Raw genomic sequence first — 14,704 nt, 5'->3', positions numbered from 1 at the left:
GCGAATGATGTATTATTCTTTTCTGCATTACCGCAAATCAGAGTATTTTAAGTTGTTTCCACTGTTGATAGGAAAATGTGTGTTCGCGCCGGCACCTCCGGGGCATGCAGTGCGCACTACACACTCGCACAAACACTTGGATATGCGTCAAAATCTTGTGTTTATTTGTGATAATCTTAGCCCTGTATTATTATTATTGTCTAACCTGTATTATGACTGACATTTGACGAATTGCTTTGTTCCTTTTTTTGATAAAAGCCATTCTAAATATGTAGCCTAAATGTAATAATGATGATAATTATTATTATTTGCGTTTATAACTATAAATGAGTTCACTGAAGACAGTAATACTGTATGTTTATCATAAAATAATTTATGAATGTTTTATTTTCATATAACCTAACCTTGTGTTTGTGTTATATTTCTTTTTTTATATGTGAAGTCTTTTTTTTTTGGCTTATTCTATTATACTGAGCTTTTTCCTCCCAAGATACAAGTAGCCTAAATTTCGTTTTTTTGGAAAATTCAAGAAATTATCCATTTTAAAAAATAAAGTTTAAACATAATGAAATCCTGCACCTGTCACAGTCCTCGTCTGCACCAGCCTGTCTTCGTCTTCACTACACTCCCCAGAATCCTCCTTGTCTCCTCACCTGAACTCACTCCCTCAATCATCCACCTGTTCAGCGTTATCATCATCTGTGTCACCTGTCCTCACCTTGTTATGTTTGATTTGTGCTTGTATTTAGTTCCCTCAGTTCATTCAGTCTGGGTCGATTGTTAGTCATTCATAGTTGTGTTAGTGTGAGTTTTGTCTGCCCGTTTGCCTGCCTGTACCTGTTTTGAGTTTGTTATGAGTAAATCTTTGCATTGGAGCCTTCTTGCCTTGAGTTCTCTTTCAACCCGCACCACAACCGTGACAGAACAATCGACCGCCCCAAGATGGACGATGGGGTCACAATTATTGCCCTGGCTGAGAGATGCCACCACTTCCTCTCGTTCGCCGAGGGTTTCATCCGGATTGCCCTCCACAGCACCCTCGACGACGAGAGGTTGGGTATCCTGTTCCGGATCGGGGCCACCTTTCACCACCGGATCGACCTCCCAGACACCACCGGTCTGAACTGGAGGGAAACCGTTCTCCGGTGTCTGGAGAGTGTCGATCCCCGATCTGGAACACTACCTTCCCGCTCAGATTCTTCACCGCTGGACCCGTCCAGCACAGAGCCTTCACCGCTGGTTCCGCCCAGCACAGAACCTTCACCGCTGGTGCCGTCCAGTTCAGAGTCTTCACCGCTGGTCCTGTTCAGCACTGATTTAATAGACTTTTTCACAGAGCTTCCTTCACCGCTGGTCCCGTCCAGCACAGAGCCTTCACCGCTGGTCCCTTCCGGCACAGAGCCTTCACCGCTGGTCCCGTCCAGCACAGAGCCTTCACCGCTGGTCCCGTCCAGCACAGAGCCTTCACCGCTGGTCCCGTCCAGCACAGAGCCTTCACCACTGGTCCCAGCCAGTACACAGCCTTCACCGCTGGTCCCGCCCAGCACAGATCCTTCACCGCTGGTCCCGCCCAGCACAGATCCTTCACCGCTCGTCCCGGCCAGCACAAAGTCTTCACCGCTGGTTCCATCCAGCACAGAGCCTATTGATCATGCGCCAGAGCCCGATGTTCCTGTGCCTGAGCCCGTTGATCCTAGCCCCGAGCCCTCACTGCTGACGCCGTTCAGCCCAGAACCCTTGCCACTGACGTTGTGCAGTCTAGAACCCTCGCCGCTGACGCCTTGCAGTCCCGAGCCCTCACTGCTGACGCCTTTCAGCCCAGAGCCCTCGCCACTGACGCCGTGCAGCCCCGAGCCCTCACGGCTGGTTCCGTCCAGCCCAGCCGAACCTTCACCGCTGGTGCACGTCAGCCACGCCGAGACTGTTCACGTCCCATCTGCCCAGCCAGAGCCTGTCCCCGACTCTATTCTGGAGTCGGGATCGAAATCTGTCACGCTCCCCAATAATTTTTTTGGGGGGGGGCCAAAGGTCCTCGCCGTGGCCACCCGAAGGGTCTTCACCGCCGTGGCCGCCCGAAGGGTCCTCACCGCCACGGCCGCCCGAAGGTCCGACTGCTCCGCCGTGGTCACGCCCACAGCCTGCTCCGCCCTGGACGCCCGAGGGTCCAACAGCTCCGCCCTGGACGCCCGAGGTTTCGTCTGCTCCGCCCTGGCCACGCCCATGTCTTGCTCCGCCCTGGTCACGCCCACGTCCTGCTCCGCCCTGGTCACGCCCACGTCCTGCTCCGCCCTGGCCACGCCCACGTCCTGCTCCGCCCTGGCCACCTGCACGTCCTGCTCCGCCCTGGCCACCTGCACGTCCTGCTCCGCCCTGGCCGCCTGCACGTCATGTGCCGCCCTGGCCACCCGAGGGGTGGTCTCCTATTCCGCCATGGCCCCCTGACCAGTCTGCTCCGCCAGGGCCGCCTGGACCATCCTGGAGTCCGTCTTGCTGCACCCGGTCCTCCTTCCTGTCACGGACTCCAGGATGCCCACCCCCCCTCCCGTGTTCTGTCTTGTACGGCGCGGGTCGCGCCTAGCGGGAGGGGGGAGTAATGTCACAGTCCTCGTCTGCACCAGCCTGTCTTCGTCTTCACTACACTCCCCAGAATCCTCCTTGTCTCCTCACCTGAATTCACTCCCTCAATCATCCACCTGTTCAGCGTTATCATCATCTGTGTCACCTGTCCTCACCTTGTTATGTTTGATTTGTGCTTGTATTTAGTTCCCTCAGTTCATTCAGTCTGGGTCGATTGTTAGTCATTCATAGTTGTGTTAGTGTGAGTTTTGTCTGCCCGTTTGCCTGCCTGTACCTGTTTTGAGTTTGTTATGAGTAAATCTTTGCATTGGAGCCTTCTTGCCTTGAGTTCTCTTTCAACCCGCACCACAACCGTGACAGCACCTAAACATGAGGCCTAGTTGAATCACCCGGCACAGACTGGGGGAGGGGCCACAAATTCGTGAGTGGGTACAGATTGCAAAAACTGAAGGCAGGGTTTACAAATCTGTGAGCACGATTTGTTAAACCGTGGGAACAGTTTAAGAATTCGCGAGTGCAGTTTATAAACTGAGGGGACGGATTGCAAAACAGTCTGCAATTGCAATTGTTTGGCTGTAATAGTATTTCTGAATTGTGTTTTGTTTGGGGGGGGGGGGGGCATTTGTTCAAAAAAGGTTGAGAACTACTGGTATAAAGGTAAGGAAGACGGCTCATTAACTATTAAAAACAGTCGTTCACATGCAATGTTTACCAGATGCTACGATCTTTTTACTCTTATAGCTCTCAAGGTTAACTAATCGGGTTGATTGTAACATTATATTTAGATCTATAACATTATATTTAGATTTGTAGCATTATATTTATATCTTGGCATGAAAGGTTGCAGCATGTAGTCGATCACAAACATGTTGAGTGCATGAATGCTTACATAAAAGTCTGTTTGCAAAGCATGCGCCGAAATTGCAACTGATTTACCAAAGAATCCACAGTGAAATCTGAAATGTAACATACAAATAAATAATGCTCAACTGAGACATTCACATTGTTGAAAATAAATAACCAAATTCCTAGCATTAGGATCCTGTGGAAGGTAAAGTAATTATAGTAATCATGTATCGCTCTTCTCGCCTCGTCATCTCATTAACACACCAGTGGGTGCAGCCAAAGTGGCAATGATGAAGTAAGCGTTGATTTTCTTCTGCATCTATTCCACAACGAGTCGTTCTCTGAGCCTAGTTACGCTAAAAGCTGTTCTTGGACTGACAAGGAAGTTTCCAGTTCTACCAGAAAGACTCGGGAGATATAATGATGTAACAAAGCATTAATTTATTGACAGCCCAGAAAGCGATTATTTATAAAGTTCTTTGGCGTCGGTCCCGTAATTCATAATCCGAGGGTAGCGGATCTGCATTTCCTGCCTGAAGACAAAGGCAGACCCACAGGACCGTCCTGGTGGTGGTGGGGAGGATGGAGGTAGTTGTCGCGTCAGCATCTGTGAACTCAAACGTGTGTAAGTACCGATCTTTTATACAACGAGTATCTTTATAAGGACATGATTGGATAGATGTGAAGTAATAATGACCTTGTAATTAAGTCTTCAAGGCAGAACTTTATGCTAAAGCTTTCATTTCTGAAACATACAGGATATTATTATAGTATAATGACCTCATATATGTCAAAAGCTCAAGAAAATTTTGATTTATCAATTCATGACCACTTAAAAATAAACAATTTCTTAAAACAACAAAAAACTTATGAATTCATTTAAATTTTGTCATTAAAACAGGTGAAACCATTTTTTTTTAACTCACCATAAACCATGAGATAGAAATCAATCCTCACACAATACTGTTGATCTGTAGAGTATAAGAATTTTTGAAGGACAAATGATCTCTACTCACCATAGACAGGTTGTTCTCAGTTGCTGACAGACTGTTCATCAGCGCATTAGTTATGGAAGCCAAGACTTAATGTCTGTCGTCATCTCCATTCGCAGTAATTATGTAACTTACTGTAATATAGGCTGTAAATAAAATGTGCTTCTCTTCTCATTATGTGCTGTCTTGCATCGTGTCTGATGGTTCTTTTGATTACATTGATCTCCTTGTTGTGTGTGGGGAGAAAATGCCCGTCCATGGAAACTCTTGGTAGACGGACAGCACACGGGACTCTCTGACACACAGGAACACGGGGAGAAGCGTGTCGAAGCCGTGTGAAATCCCCCGGCCACAGTCACAGCAATGGCTGATCTGGAAACGTCTGGGCTTGAGCTGAAACTGGCCTCTTTGAGAGGAACATCTTGCAGCTGCTGCAACAATCCATCAGGGACGCTGGAAAACGCTGAAGGGGAACGTCTTGCTTCTCTTTGGAGGGTTTTTAAACCAGTCGTGATGTAAAATGGCATGTAAAGTCATCCGTGTCCCTCTGTCATGAAGTTTCTCAAGAAGATCCAGGCATTCTGTAAACGTTTTCAGAAGACAGTTGATTAGTCACGTTTGTCCTTATAGACACTCATCAAAAGATTTTGAGAAATGTAGTTCATGTAAGGTCATGTTACCATGACACACACAGCATTTCTTGCTGTTACTAAGATATTCTCTGGATGCCCATTCCCATGATTCATTGCTAAACATTCATTGTCAATCCGCTGTGTTTTACACTTTACACTAATCATTTTACTGAGCTCTGTATGTTTTTCAAGCAATGTTATTTCCATTTCATTCCTGTTGTTGGTCTCACCTTTGGACAGATGTGACATTTGCCAAAACCAATGGCTTATTCTCGGGACGAGCGCATCCAGCAGTTTGCGTATGTCGTCAGTCGCGGCCCACTCAGCGTACTTTCTGACCGCTGCGTTTAAAATGGGTTCATCAGCTCCTGTAAGAATACATTTCCAGAGTTTAGTAAAGCACCATCAAAAACATCAACAGTGAAAGGTGTTGGAGAAGCGACTCACGTCCTTCTGCGAGGAGCAGTGCGCCGCTGAAGTCCATCAGCTGGACTTGCAGGCTGTTTGGGTAGATGAGGACGTTCTTCATGTGTGTGTCGTGATAAACGCCATGATCCGTGCAGTGCTGCAGCGCAACAACGAGCTGCCGAATGATGTGTTTCACGACGTATTCATCCAGGCTGCCTCTGTTTCTCTGCACGTACTCAAACAAGGTCATGCCGTTTTGTGGATACTCCAGAACCAGGATGTCTTGATCTTCCATGACAAACATATCATATAAGTGTATGATATGTGTGCTAGTTGGAGGCTTTTGTAGCAGCAACATTGCAGCTGCGTCTCGACTCAAAGGTATGGAAAACCCCGGCTAAACAAAAGAGATCGACTGAAGGTTAGTTGATTCCTAACTAATCTCTAATCTCGTAACTAAAGGCCCGGGAAACTTCATTTTCCATCTCGCGAGCCTTTCAAAGTAAACTCTTGGGCTGCCCTGACTAAAGAGTAGTCATTCATTCAAGCCATTATCAATTAATCACATGTTTATATTAATTTAATTACGTAAATTAATGAACCACATACTTTGTGGTCTGTGGTGCAAAACCATACTTTGGGCTTAAAGAGTTAATTAAAGATGAAAGCAATGTACTTTACAACTGATGTTTCTAGGCTTTCAACTATATCTTATACTGTCTACATACAGTTTTATCAATTACCAAATTAGAATTTAATAAAACGATTCTTGGAGATTTTCATGAAGAATAAAGTTGTCAACTTACAAATTCCACGAGCTTCTCAGGCCGGCTCTTCTTAAAAAAACTGATGATCACCTAAAAAATGAAGAAAATTGTTGCAAACGTAGGTTATTTTTGTTTGTGTGCATGGTAATCTAAAATCCTTAAATTTCTGATTAAAACTGTATGTTTATGTCAGGACTGAAAGACTAAAGGCAGAAGGAAACAAGAGGAAACAAGTTTGAGTAACATACTCGTTTGCTGTCCGAGTTTCGAAATCCCATATAATCACTGCGATCGCCTCTGGATTTCAGTTTCTTCACCGCGACATAAAGAGATTCAAAGGATCCTGAAAAACACAGGTTAGCATGTTAATATACAGCATGAGCCTGAAGTCCAGCAGCAAACACACCTGAGGCCAGTGCGGAGCCGACAGGAGTCGAGATTCAACTAAAGCCAGAAGCATCAGCTGAAGAGGAGATGAAGCAGTGAGATAATAATGAACACTCACTGTCTGTCGGCCTGAACTCCAGTGGATCTGTCCGTGTGTGTGGAAGCTCCTGCGACGGCACAAAAGCACACACTGGGGTTTCGTTGGTGTGGAAGAGACGTTTACCAGCCTTCCACGCTCTCCGGACGCCAGCACACACACTCGTCCATTTCCAGTGCTTTTCTGCGGACAACAATATTGATTAGAATCGTGTTTTATTAGCGCAGATTACAGCTGAATGCTCCACTAGTTTTGCATCGAAGAACACTAGTAAAATGACACGCACGTTATAATTGTCTCCTGTTTATTTCTGTCTATATGCTCATGAGACCCAGAGAAAAAACGTTTTGTGAATTTAGTGTTTTTTTTTATGTCATTACATTGTTTAGAACATAAGAAACAAATGGGGAAAACATTTGTGAAATAGGATATTTTATTTTTTGGACACCAGGACTCAGTTGTTTAAAAATAAAAGTACATGAAATGACATTGAGATTTATTTATTTTAATTCACCAATAAATGTTTAGGTTTCAGGATTTTTTTTAACCAAACTTTGTATAAAGATGATTCTCAACTATGTTATGGAAGATATATATATATATATGAATTGATATGCCATTTCATTGCAATATGAGGGTAAAATGGCCATAAATGTAATTCCCATTCAATACAATGTATCTGTACACTGTATCTAATTGGCATATTCATTTGTTCTTGTTGTTGACTTTTATTATCCCCATGTTGCAATGAGTTTCAACATGCGGACACAGAAAGAACAAGAATAAATACGTAAATACTGTACAAAAACACATTTTAAAAATCACAAAATCACTGACAAAAACAGAAGCGATTCCCCCAGACACGTCACGGAGGATCACTCAGTAAACTCTACAAGAAAGAAAAAAACACTATTTTTCATTTAAGCATTAATGCAAAAATGCTGGCATCCTAAACCTCAGACCGATGGTAATCTCTGGAACTCATTAAACAGAGCTTGTCTATGGTGTGACAGGATCTTCATGGCTTTGCTAAGGAATCTGGTTTGGTAAATTGTGGCAATATTTAATGGGAAAAAAGTGTAATAATGAGAGTAATAATTGGCAAAATTTTCATATTATCTAATATTTCATAGGAATATGAACATGTTCTTTACAGGACATCCAGAATTCACAATCCGGCATGCATAGTCTAAAATATAATGTACTCAAAAGTGTGTGTGTGTGTGTGTGTGTGTGTGTGTGTGTGTGTGTGTGTGTGTGTGTGTGTGTGTGTGTGTGTGTGTGTGTGTGTGTGTGTGTGTGTGTGTGTGTGTGTGAGAGAGAGAGAGTGAGTGAATGAACCTGTGGTGTTGTTCCCCCACGCGACTCTAGGGGGAGCGGGAGCTTCATACTCCTCTGTTATGTTTCTCTCCTCCAACACTTCACTGCTGGTCTCCTCATCCACTTGGGAATGTGCAAACATCATGTCCACTGCAGATCCTGGGCTTTACAGCTACAACTGTGTTTTCTACACTGTGAGACTAACTCTGGTAATAACTCTAACTCTGAGTCTGATAATCGCTGCACTGACCCGAACAACTCGCCCTGTGACGTTATATGGAATCCGCGCTGCCGGTGACGTCACAGTCGCTGCTCTGCGCGCGGTCGATCGATCCCTCGAACACATTTAAAGACACAGTTCACCAAAAGTTAAAAAAGGATCATTATTTAATCACACTCATGTCGTTCCCGTGAGACTTTGAAATCTGACAGCTTTCCACACAACAGAGTTAAAGAGATTGTTACACTATAATCTATTTAAATCAAGCGGTTTAGCCCAAATCTCCTGAAGAGACTCGATCGCTTTTTATGATGAACCGATTGAATTTAGGCTTTTATTCTATGCTGTAAAAAACAAACCCTCTAATGCTAACTTTATAGGGAATTGTGTTGTTTTTATGTCCAAAACCACACTGCATTAATGTATTAATCAGCATTTATACACACACTAAGCCACATTTTCAACTTTACATAGTCTTTAACTATGTACAGTGCAAGTCATAAGTACAGAAAACTCAAAACATCAATACATAAATTAAACAATATAATCATTGAATGAATTTTTTTGGGGGGGGGGGGGGGGGGTAGTTTAATAATGATTTAATCACTGATACTCTCCATAATTTTGTCCAAAACATCAAGAAACAAATAAGACACAACAACGTTCATTAAGAGCATTTCCAGCATCTCTCCTGTTTTATTTGTGCTCATGTTGAGTTTCTCAGGGAGAATCTGAGCTCTCTCGTTCCTGATGAAGGACTATCCGTTTCAGTGGATGATGAAGAGGATGATGATGAAGAGGAGGAAGAGGATAATGAATGAATGAAGAGGAGGAAGAGGATGATGAATGAATGAATGAGGCATTTTATTTATACTACTGAAATATATACTACAGCCAAAGTGCTTTACAGTCATATCAGGGAATCTCTCCTCAATCAGCGCCACATACAGCTCAACACACACACACACACACACACACACACACACACACACACACACACACACACACACACACACACACACACACACACACACACACACACACACACACACACACACACACACCAGCTACAGGTGGAGAGGAGAGAGAGTGATAGAGCCAATTCAGGATGATGATGATGATGATGATGGTGGAGGAAGAGTCTCTTTCTTAGACTGACACTAACTCTTCATTAAGTCTTCATCTTTGCAAACTGGAATTTGAAAAATAAAATTGACCATACTATCACAGTCAGGTTTATTGCTTCTTGTTAAAAAGGTGCTGTATGAGAAAATTATGTCTAACTTCCGTGTTCCTCCTCCTCTTCATCCTCTTCATCCTCAGACGCGCCTCGCCTGAAGTGTGTGTGAGAGAAGACACTGCAGTGATGATGATGATGAAGTGTGTGTGAGAGAAGACACTGCAGTGATGATGATGATGATGATGAAGTGTGTGTGAGAGAAGACACTGCAGTGATGATGATGATGAAGTGTGTGTGTGAGAGAAGACACTGCAGTGATGATGATGATGAAGTGTGTGTGAGAGAAGACACTGCAGTGATGATGATGATGATGATGAAGTGTGTGTGAGAGAAGACACTGCAGTGATGATGATGATGAAGTGTGTGTGAGAGAAGACACTGCAGTGATAATGATGATGAAGTGTGTGTGAGAGAAGACACTGCAGTGATGATGATGAAGTGTGTGTGAGAGAAGACACTGCAGTGATGATGATGATGAAATGTGTGTGTGAGAGAAGACACTGCAGTGATAATGATGATGAAGTGTGTGTGAGAGAAGACACTGCAGTGATGATGATGTAGTGTGTGTGAGAGAAGACACTGCAGTGATGATGATGATGAAGTGTGTGTGAGAGAAGACACTGCAGTGATGATGATGAAGTGTGTGTTAGAGAAGACACTGCAATGATGATGATGATGAAGTGTGTGTGAGAGAAGACACTGCAGTGATGATGATGATGAAATGTGTGTGTGAGAGAAGACACTGCAGTGATAATGATGATGAAGTGTGTGTGAGAGAAGACACTGCAGTGATGATGATGAAGTGTGTGTTAGAGAAGACACTGCAGTGATGATGATGATGAAGTGTGTGTGAGAGAAGACACTGCAGTGATAATGATGATGAAGTGTGTGTGAGAGAAGACACTGCAGTGATGATGATGATGATGAAGTGTGTGTGAGAGAAGACACTGCAGTGATGATGATGATGAAGTGTGTGTGAGAGAAGACACTGCAGTGATAATGATGATGAAGTGTGTGTGAGAGAAGACACTGCAGTGATAATGATGATGAAGTGTGTGTGTGAGAGAAGACACTGCAGTGATGATGATGATGAAGTGTGTGTGAGAGAAGACACTGCAGTGATAATGATGATGAAGTGTGTGTGTGAGAGAAGACACTGCAGTGATGATGATGAAGTGTGTGTGAGAGAAGACACTGCAGTGATGATGATGATGAAGTGTGTGTGAGAGAAGACACTGCAGTGATAATGATGAAGTGTGTGTGTGAGAGAAGACACTGCAGTGATGATGATGAAGTGTGTGTGAGAGAAGACACTGCAGTGATAATGATGATGAAGTGTGTGTGAGAGAAGACACTGCAGTGATGATGATGATGAAGTGTGTGTGAGAGAAGACACTGCAGTGATAATGATGATGAAGTGTGTGTGTGAGAGAAGACACTGCAGTGATGATGATGAAGTGTGTGTGAGAGAAGACACTGCAGTGATGATGATGATGAAGTGTGTGTGAGAGAAGACACTGCAGTGATAATGATGAAGTGTGTGTGAGAGAAGACACTGCAGTGATGATGATGATGAAGTGTGTGTGAGAGAAGACACTGCAGTGATAATGATGATGAAGTGTGTGTGTGAGAGAAGACACTGCAGTGATAATGATGATGAAGTGTGTGTGAGAGAAGACACTGCAGTGATGATGATGATGAAGTGTGTGTGAGAGAAGACACTGCAGTGATGATGATGATGAAGTGTGTGTGAGAGAAGACACTGCAGTGATGATGATGAAGTGTGTGTGAGAGAAGACACTGCAGTGATAATGATGATGAAGTGTGTGTGAGAGAAGACACTGCAGTGATGATGATGATGAAGTGTGTGTGAGAGAAGACACTGCAGTGATAATGATGATGAAGTGTGTGTGTGAGAGAAGACACTGCAGTGATGATGATGAAGTGTGTGTGAGAGAAGACACTGCAGTGATGATGATGATGAAGTGTGTGTGAGAGAAGACACTGCAGTGATAATGATGATGAAGTGTGTGTGTGAGAGAAGACACTGCAGTGATGATGATGAAGTGTGTGTGAGAGAAGACACTGCAGTGATGATGATGATGAAGTGTGTGTGAGAGAAGACACTGCAGTGATAATGATGATGAAGTGTGTGTGAGAGAAGACACTGCAGTGATGATGATGATGAAGTGTGTGTGAGAGAAGACACTGCAGTGATAATGATGATGAAGTGTGTGTGTGAGAGAAGACACTGCAGTGATGATGATGAAGTGTGTGTGAGAGAAGACACTGCAGTGATGATGATGATGATGAAGTGTGTGTGAGAGAAGACACTGCAGTGATGATGATGATGAAGTGTGTGTGAGAGAAGACACTGCAGTGATAATGATGATGAAGTGTGTGTGTGAGAGAAGACACTGCAGTGATGATGATGATGAAGTGTGTGTGTGAGAGAAGACACTGCAGTGATAATGATGATGAAGTGTGTGTGAGAGAAGACACTGCAGTGATGATGATGATGAAGTGTGTGTGAGAGAAGACACTGCAGTGATAATGATGATGAAGTGTGTGTGTGAGAGAAGACACTGCAGTGATGATGATGATGAAGTGTGTGTGAGAGAAGACACTGCAGTGATAATGATGATGAAGTGTGTGTGTGAGAGAAGACACTGCAGTGATGATGATGAAGTGTGTGTGAGAGAAGACACTGCAGTGATGATGATGATGAAGTGTGTGTGAGAGAAGACACTGCAGTGATAATGATGATGAAGTGTGTGTGAGAGAAGGCACTGCAGTGATGATGATGATGAGGATGAAGTGTATGGCGAGTGGATAGTGTCACGGATAACCCACCGAAGTCGACAGTCGTGTACTTTTACGTGACAGAAGGGGTACGCCGCACCACAGACGCGTGACACCGACGCGTGACACCAACGTCGCACCACAGACGCGTGACACCAACGTCGCACCACAGACGCGTGACACCAACGTCGCACCACAGACGCGTGACACCAACGTCGCACCACAGACGCGTGACACCAACGTCGCACCACAGACGCGTGACACCAACGTCGCACCACAGCACGTCGCACCACAGACGCGTGACACCAACGTCGCACCACAGCACGCCGCACCACAGACACGTGACACCAACGTCGCACCACAGACGCGTGACACCAACGTCGCACCACAGACGCGTGACACCAACGTCGCACCACAGACGCGTGACACCAACGTCGCACCACAGCACGTCGCACCACAGACGCGTGACACCAACGTCGCACCACAGCACGCCGCACCACAGACGCGTGACACCAACGTCGCACCACAGACGCGTGACACCAACGTCGCACCACAGCACGCTGCACCACAGACGCGTGACACCAACGTCGCACCACAGACGCGTGACACCAACGTCGCACCACAGACGCGTGACACCAACGTCGCACCACAGCACGCCGCACCACAGATGCGTGACACCAACGTCGCACCACAGACGCTTGACACCAACGTCGCACCACAGCACGCCGCACCACAGACGCGTGACACCAACGTCGCACCACAGACGCGTGACACCAACGTCGCACCACAATAAATTAATATCTACCCCCCCCCCCCTCCTAGCTTTTCTTATCTTTTCTTTGTTATCTTTCTAATCAATCATTATTTTCTTGTGTTCTGATGACATTGAAAATATCATTGATACAAATTTTGTATTGTATACGAAGTTGTGTAGGCCTATGTCATTAATGTCATCTCTGAATGGTTTACGAACATATATATATATATTTTTTTTTTTCACTTTCTACTGGATATGAGGACTATGCAAATTATAGCCTACACCATCAAAGTCACAACTTTTTGCACAATTATTACCAACAACTTTAAAGTTGAACAGATAAATTCATTAATTGTAATCTATAAACATAATATTCTGGACTGTGTCATTCTGAGTTTTTACTTTTGAAGGTGGTAATAATTTTAATTAACACAGTTGACCATAATGGGCGAATACACAATATGAAACTATTCACGAAATTGTTTACAGGAGAAGGTGACAAGAAAGTATTTTAATAGCCTATTATTTTCAAGAAATCAACAATGAAAAAATATAAGACATGGAAATAGTCTTTTAGTCACAAAATGCAAAACAATGTAGGTTCATGTTCAAAACTAGGGCTGTCAGTGTCGACTATTTTATTTATGTATTTTTTGGTCATAAAGATAGATCTGAAGTGAACAATTGCCTTTAGTATGACTTAAATACATATTACAAATGAGGCAATATAATTGGTTCAAATAAAGTATTAAAAGTAATTATATTGTTTTATTTAACAACACTATTACATATGTTTATATATATAAACACTGAACTTATGTATATTATGTATCATAACAAATGCCAACAGGCCTGACGCTAATTGTTACACTTTACATCAAGAGCAAACCATTGTTTATCTAGTGTTTGATTGCACTTAATCTGTAATTTTTTCCTATAGCCAACAGTTTCATTTTGAAACCTCAAACATCTTTTTGCATTCTTAGAAATATATATTGGTTAATTTTTTGTGTTGTTAACATGTGTTTTTAAGTTACTAAATAAGTTCAACAGCACAAGTTTCGTCCATATTCCAAAATGCACGTTATTGTGAGAAAAGTACCGAAGCATAAAATAAAACAAGGAATGTCCATTTTTGCCACAAACTCAACTCTGTTGAACATAATAGTACCAATGGGTTAAATATATATGGATCTATTGTCCCACAACCGTATTTCTTTTTCGTTCTTCTTTGGAAAATAAAAAATACAAGACTTATGGAAGACTTTTACACATCACTCAAAAATATTATTTTTGGGATTTCCTCAGATAAACACAATGGCTCATTTCAGAGAAATTTTATAAACTGTCTGGTTTTACCTTGGCAAGTGATTCCTTACAGGCATTTTTATTCACATTGGCACCTAATGAATTGTATATATTTGATCCATTAATTTATATACTGTAAAAAAATGTATATTTATTATCATGTTTAATTTTAAATCAATAGTTATGTATTTAGTTATACTCATTTAAACTATATTTTATTGTGGGCTCAAACGTTTACTATGAAGACTTGAAAAAAACTCAAAATAGACAATGTCGTAAAACATCATTTATTATTTCAACATGAACAAATTGTATATATATATATATATATATATAATTAAGTAATCAGCA

At 43.0% G+C, this 14,704-nt stretch overlaps 1 protein-coding gene across 1 annotated transcript; it reads right to left on the bottom strand.

The window, feature by feature from the left end:
- Positions 1 to 780: 780 nt before the first annotated feature.
- On the bottom strand, positions 781 to 8,171 carry LOC143718475 (uncharacterized). Its single transcript, XM_077209536.1, has 10 exons — positions 8,048 to 8,171; positions 6,728 to 6,889; positions 6,471 to 6,565; positions 6,262 to 6,312; positions 5,495 to 5,852; positions 5,278 to 5,415; positions 4,633 to 4,878; positions 1,679 to 1,921; positions 1,184 to 1,312; positions 781 to 1,124 (listed from the first exon to the last, which is right to left on the bottom strand). Exons 1-10 carry the CDS (start codon positions 8,169 to 8,171, stop codon positions 781 to 783), a joined length of 1,890 nt encoding a protein of 629 aa, XP_077065651.1.
- Between the last annotated feature and the right edge of the window lie 6,533 nt (positions 8,172 to 14,704).

This window comes from Siphateles boraxobius, unplaced genomic scaffold (genome assembly GCF_051911475.1).
Source record: "Siphateles boraxobius isolate OS27281-9 unplaced genomic scaffold, OSU_SipBor_1 61, whole genome shotgun sequence".
Lineage (NCBI taxonomy): Eukaryota > Metazoa > Chordata > Actinopteri > Cypriniformes > Leuciscidae > Siphateles > Siphateles boraxobius.
This window is presented reverse-complemented; position numbering and strand designations above follow the sequence as displayed.

Bases quoted from the DNA above. Each gene is read 5' to 3' on its own strand.
- LOC143718475 (XM_077209536.1), bottom strand. From the start codon at position 8,171: ATGATGTTTGCACATTCCCAAGTGGATGAGGAGACCAGCAGTGAAGTG. The intron at 6,890-8,047 runs GTTCATTCACTC...TGTTGTCCGCAG, and splicing joins GTGGGGGAACAACACCACAG to AAAAGCACTGGAAATGGACG. The intron at 4,879-5,277 runs GTGAGACCAACA...GTTCCCCTTCAG, and splicing joins AATGTCACATCTGTCCAAAG to CGTTTTCCAGCGTCCCTGAT.